The following is a 5,703-nucleotide window of genomic DNA, read 5'->3' on the forward strand; positions in this document are numbered from 1 at the left end:
TCATGAATAAACAGAGACCTCATGTGGTCTTTTTGTGTAATTTCACATGAAAATCTGTTGTCGTCTAAGTGAACACAATATGGGATTTTAATTGTGGTTATTCGTATTTGAAGAGTATTCGGCTGCAAAAACAGTTTAACCAGTCATTCAAAATTATTGTATAAAAAGGTTTAATGTTTAAAAAAAGTTATAAAAAATAGTACAAAGAATTTACATTAAAAAAGCAAATCACAACACATCAATATGATTCTGGTTTTGTGTTTCAAATCTTAACATCACACTGTAAAAGTGAAAAAGCAGAGAAATTTCAAAACAAGTCAACTTTAAACTCTCACTTCAATCACATTCAGTTCACTTTTGAAAAACACAAAAATTCTTCCTGAGTAAAAAAAACACGTGAGCTGCCAATCAGAGGCCTTCTTCTCTTCAATCAAGCGCATAACCCACTACACTACAGATGCACACAAAACTTGGTCTCTGTAAATTAAGTACATCCAGAAAGTAAACTGAAGATACATAGAAATTATTCACATGATACAGTCCTGATCAAGTGATCAGACCTCTGGTAACAAAACAGTTATACTGTTTTGTTGTTTTTTTATACCTTCACCCTAAAGAAATTTTGAGGTATCGGCAAAAGTTGTGTTCAAACAATCGAGGTATTAAAGGTTTTACAGAATTGCTACACCGCTAACATCTAGTGTTTGAAATCATTTGAGCACGTTTTCAAAGATCAAGTGAATCATTAGTGTTGTACAAATTAATACTGGCACTAATTTGTTTTCAAAGACAAAGAGGGCGAGGACACTGATTACTGAAGGAAATGGAAGTGAAAACAGACACTTTAGTTACTGTAAATTCAGTTTTAACTGATTAAGACCAGTTAAAAAAAGAGTTCAGAACATGCTAGCTGTCCATTTAAACATGTGTGCCGTCCAGAAAAGCCGGACATCTAGCTGCAAACCCTGCTCCAAAAAACAAGTCAATGCTCTTAAAACGTAAGTCTTTGTGCAAGTGAAGGTGAAAGGCTTGGATCGTGGTTTGGTTGGTTTCTCTCAGGTCTCCGCTTTTTAAGCCTGTTTTCACTTTGGTTGACTGAAGGTGTTTCATGCCTTAACATACAACAAAAACAGTGAATCATGACTCTGTTAATACTGCAAAGCAAAGTATTCTGGACAGATTAACAGCTTAGACAGCACAACGGAATATGTATCAGAGATTGTTTGATGTGCAGTAAACATCAGATTACGAATAAATGAGAGAAAAAAGAAGCTCTAGAGGTAACTTAGAGGTCAAATGTCTCAGCATATCAGAGAGTGAAAAAGAATGAAGTAACTTTCCAAATGTGAGATGACCGGATGATAAAGATGGAATTACTTCTGATTGTGGTTTCAAGTGTTTTAATCGTCTCCCTGTGTGACAGACTGAAAGATTCAAGAACAGTTAAAGCTGCACAAACTTTGATCAGATGAATGAAAGAGAGAAAGTGCAACACAGATGATGTTTAAGACGAGTACCTGCTCTGAGTTTTCTTTCTGAGCTGGAGAAAGATGAGTGGAGCTAAAAAGCCACAGGCAACCAACAACACAGAGGCAACCATGACTGAAATCCTGAGAACTTTGAGACAAACGGGAAAGGAGAAAAAAAAATTAATCTGAACACCTAGAAAGTAACAATACACTGAATCTGTAAGAAGTACAAACATTAACATACCTAAATTTCTTTGATTAGATCCTGATGTCTCATTTAACCCTGGAAAAAGAAACACAAACATTAGATTAGAGTAATGATTCATTCATAAATAAATGACTTTGAAAGAGTTCTCACCATCATTATCATCATCATCATCAGGAATCGTCACCATCACCTCTCTGTGAGGAGCAGAGAGCACTCGTGCTGCACATCCCACCTGTGTGCTGTGTTTACGTGAACCTGAGAGCACAGCTGTAGTGGTGACAGTGAATGTAGCGTTGGTGTTGGACACACTGACAGTGTTGTACTGTGAGAAGCTGAGGTCTTGTTGTGAGACACTCAGTGTTACAGTGGGAGCAGGTCGACCAGTGGCTGAACAGGAAACAACCCACTCTTCAGTAGAGTTTGACTCTCTGACATCAACAACAGGTTCATGCAGCTCTGTGAAGGATCAGGACATATCATCAACATGTAATTACAAACACACCAGCTGCAAACACATTTATGTCCAGTAAATGTTGACATAAATGCCTGAAGCATTTGTTGTTGGTTAAAGAAGATAAAGTTCTTACCAAAGACATGGAGGCAGGGTTTCCCTGTCAGGGAGCCTTCAGGATAAGTGTTAAACAGACAGTGATAGCAGCCTTCATCCTGCTCCGTCACATTCCTGATGACTATGGAGCAGTTCTGTAGTCCAGTGTATTTAAACTCAACTTTATTTGTAAAGCCATCATTCACTCTCTGACCATAGTACTTGCTGTAGGTGGCAACATTTGTCTCCACATCATGTGAGATTTTCTGCCATGTGACCTGAAGGACGTCTTTAGTCTCCAAGAGCTGACAGCTGAATTCAGCATCTTCTCCCACTGCTGCCAGCACAGTCTGCTGTGTTTGGACCACTGCTGTTAGAGCTGTAGGAGATACAGTTTGAGAAGTCAAGAACTTTCAGAAAAGTAAACTGTCATTATCATGTTACTCTTATTAAGGCCTGTCATTGTCCTAAAGGAATTTTTCATACCTTTTTTTAAATTCAAATTTCAAATTCACATTCGTTTTTTTTCTACCACTATTGTGTGCATAAATGTTTAACTATTGTGAAATGTCCATCTTTCTTAGAGGTCAAAGGTCCAAACTGTGATTTTTATTATTTATTTCAAGTATATCATAATACATTTGTGTGAGTTTATTAGCAATAAAAATATTTTTCAAAGGCAGTAACTTTTATGATGATAACAGAAATATAAAGCAATAAAAAGAAACAAAGAAAGTTCTGTGGGCGATGTCCATAATAACGTCTATGGACAAAGGTATCACATCGTAACGTGACGTGATAGCTTTGTACCTTAAAAGCTGCTGGTAGCTGCGTCTGCTTTTAAAATGACAAGCAGCAGAAGTATTTGAAGAATCTCAAACTGTAGGCTGAGCAAAATCAGGAACAGCGTTACTTCATTTAGACAACCTTCATCTTGCTGAACGTAACCTTTCTCTTTTCTTTTGTTTGATACAATAATGAGTGAAAAATAAATTATTTACACTCTGCGCCGTTGAAGTCACGTCATGCAAAATCAACTTTTCCTGTAGCCCCTTTCAAATTTAAAACGCTGTAAAAGAAACACTTCGTTTCTTAACAAGGCGTTTATTTGAAATTTGACGAACTCGTGTAATATCACACTCAACGCTTACCCACTGAAAAGCGGTTCCACAATTCAAATTATACGAAAAAAAAGAGTGTAACACGTCCGTGTGGTCTAGGGTGACCAACCGTCCCCACGCCTAATGATGTTTAAAAGATCCCAAAGCGCAAGTGCATCTTTTCAGACGAACTGCAAAAGAATTTCCCTCGTACCGACCCAGTACTGGTATTTTTTCTTATGTAGATGAGGCATTATTTCTGTACCATTATTTAATTCCAGAGGCTTTTAAGTTATTTTTTGCAATTGTTGACTTGTAAAAGCCTATATGACATATTTTATTCCATAATTCATTAACCGCACAGAGAAGGCATCGTTTAAATATGTTATAAATATGTTTCTAAGCAAGTTCTTCATGACTGAGCCAAGTGTCCTCTTTTTTTGGAAATAAAATAAGATCACCCTATGGTCACATACATAGACGTAGGTATTCTGGAATAAAAGTTTCTTCTTACCTTTGTCAAAGACTCCAAAAATAAAAACGGCAGTGACATAATGTGTAATTCTAAGCTGTGGCATTGTTGCTCCATGCTGCACCGCCAGAAGTACCGCCAAAGCTGGACAGTATGGTTGCGAAAGAAACCGCTACTACTTCCGGGTAAATTGTTGTAATAATTTCTGTAATGTATGTAAAGAAGCAATAATGCCTGATGATAAAACACATATTTCATGATTATAAGGACATAGTAACAGAATTTGTCAGTAACTGATGGTTACTTATTACTTAAAAGTGCAATAACATACATCGCAGTTGCCTTTATGATCCCCGTATGATAATAGTACAGTCCAGAATCATATTATCTTTTACTACATTTCATGTGGTTTAAAAAAAAGCATTTCTGTCACTAAGAGAAAAGAAATGTTAGAATTTTCTCTAAAGTCATGTTTTCAGATGGGATATTAAGCTATAGGACATTTGTTGTGAGAGGTCTCTCTGTGGAAAGCTGTTATATTCTCATCTATTTACAACTAAATTGCAGGTTGTTTGTATAGATCCCAAAGTCTTTCAGCTGCTGAACACAGATGTTCATCAAAACCAGCTGCACATCGTAGTGTAAAGTTACCAGATAAACTGAAACTCTTTGAAAAGAAATTAATATTGAATACACGATATTCTCATGTGAGTCAAGAACAATATTCAAATGAAACATACTATAAATATATATTTATTCTACTGTTTCACAAATCCTTTGTTTTGTTATCTTTCTACAGTTACACGCATAATTCCTTTTAAAATATGGCATTCCCCTTTAGAGAGAGGTGCCAAACATTCATAATGAATAAATATACATATATATTTAATGATTCCAAAATACATCAATAAATCACACACTTAAATAAATCAACACTGAGCAGCACGGTGGTTAGCACTGTTGCCGCACAGCAAGAAGGTCCTGAGTGCAATTCCACCATCAGGCCGGGGTCTTTGTTATCCCTGTGTTTGCGTGGGTTCCCTCCGGCTTCCTCCCACCGTTCAAAGACATGCAACTTGTGGGGATAGGTTAATTGGATAATCCAAATTGCCACTAGGTGTGAATGTGCAAATGGTTGTCTGTCTCCGTGTCTTGGCCCTACGACAGACTGGCAACCTGTCCAGGGTGTGCCCCGCCTCTTGACCTATGACAGCTGGGATAGGCTCCAGCCCCCCCCCCCTCCCACTACCCTGAAAAGGATAAGCAGAAGCAGATGGATGGATATATTTAATGATTACAAAATAAATCAATAAATCACACACTTAAATAAATCAACACTGTCGCCCATTTTTTACAATTTAAAGTAACATGATGGGCCAAAACAAAACAAAAACAATTATATGCAGTATGTGTATTTTTTACATATTTGATTACTTCTCTAACCTAGAACACTAAAAAGAACAACAACATGAAAATATGCACAGTGAAAACAAACAGACATATTTTTCATATTTACAGTATGTTACATAATTACAGACACGGTACAGTTGTGTAAAAAATTCATTATGGTAAACAGAAAGTTAATTAAGCCCCAGTACGATGATTTCTTTTGGTGTAGTCCTTTGTTTTTCTTCAGGATTGAACTTCTTTGTTGTTACCGTTGTTGTGGAAGTTTTCCATTAAATAAAGCCTGCAGACAAGTGGTGAGCGGTAGCTAACATTCTTTAATCAAAACAAAGAACAGAAAACTAAGCTTGGTGGAGAGACGGTCAGCAGAGTCTCTCAGGCTACGTCCACACTAGCCTGGATAGATTTGAAAAAGGCGTTTTCATCACACTAGCGTTTTCAGTCGTTTCACAGAGTTGTGCGTCCACATTGAAACAGCCGAAAACGCTTATGTTCCATCA

The 5,703-nt window shown here is 37.0% G+C and overlaps 1 protein-coding gene across 1 annotated transcript; it reads right to left on the bottom strand.

The window, feature by feature from the left end:
- Positions 1-178: 178 nt before the first annotated feature.
- On the bottom strand, positions 179-3,933 carry LOC309700155 (uncharacterized protein). The gene is made up of 7 exons (XM_082523598.1): positions 3,839-3,933; positions 2,265-2,603; positions 1,828-2,133; positions 1,714-1,752; positions 1,518-1,617; positions 1,378-1,424; positions 179-1,112 (listed from the first exon to the last, which is right to left on the bottom strand). The coding sequence occupies exons 1-7, from the start codon at positions 3,900-3,902 to the stop codon at positions 919-921; spliced, it is 1,089 nt and encodes a 362-aa protein (XP_082379724.1). The 5' UTR covers positions 3,903-3,933; the 3' UTR covers positions 179-918.
- Positions 3,934-5,703: the final 1,770 nt, after the last annotated feature.

This window comes from Aulonocara stuartgranti, assembly GCF_965226115.1.
Source record: "Aulonocara stuartgranti genome assembly, chromosome: 23".
Taxonomy (NCBI): Eukaryota; Metazoa; Chordata; class Actinopteri; order Cichliformes; family Cichlidae; genus Aulonocara; species Aulonocara stuartgranti.

Excerpts from the sequence above, each read along its gene's own strand:
- LOC309700155 (XM_082523598.1), bottom strand. The coding sequence starts at position 3,902 with ATGCCACAGCTTAGAATTACACATTATGTCACTGCCGTTTTTATTTTT. Across the intron at positions 2,604-3,838 it reads TTTTGGAGTCTTTGACAAAG|CTCTAACAGCAGTGGTCCAA; the intron begins GTAAGAAGAAAC and ends TATCTCCTACAG. Across the intron at positions 1,753-1,827 it reads TGATGATGATGATAATGATG|GGTTAAATGAGACATCAGGA; the intron begins GTGAGAACTCTT and ends TTCTTTTTCCAG.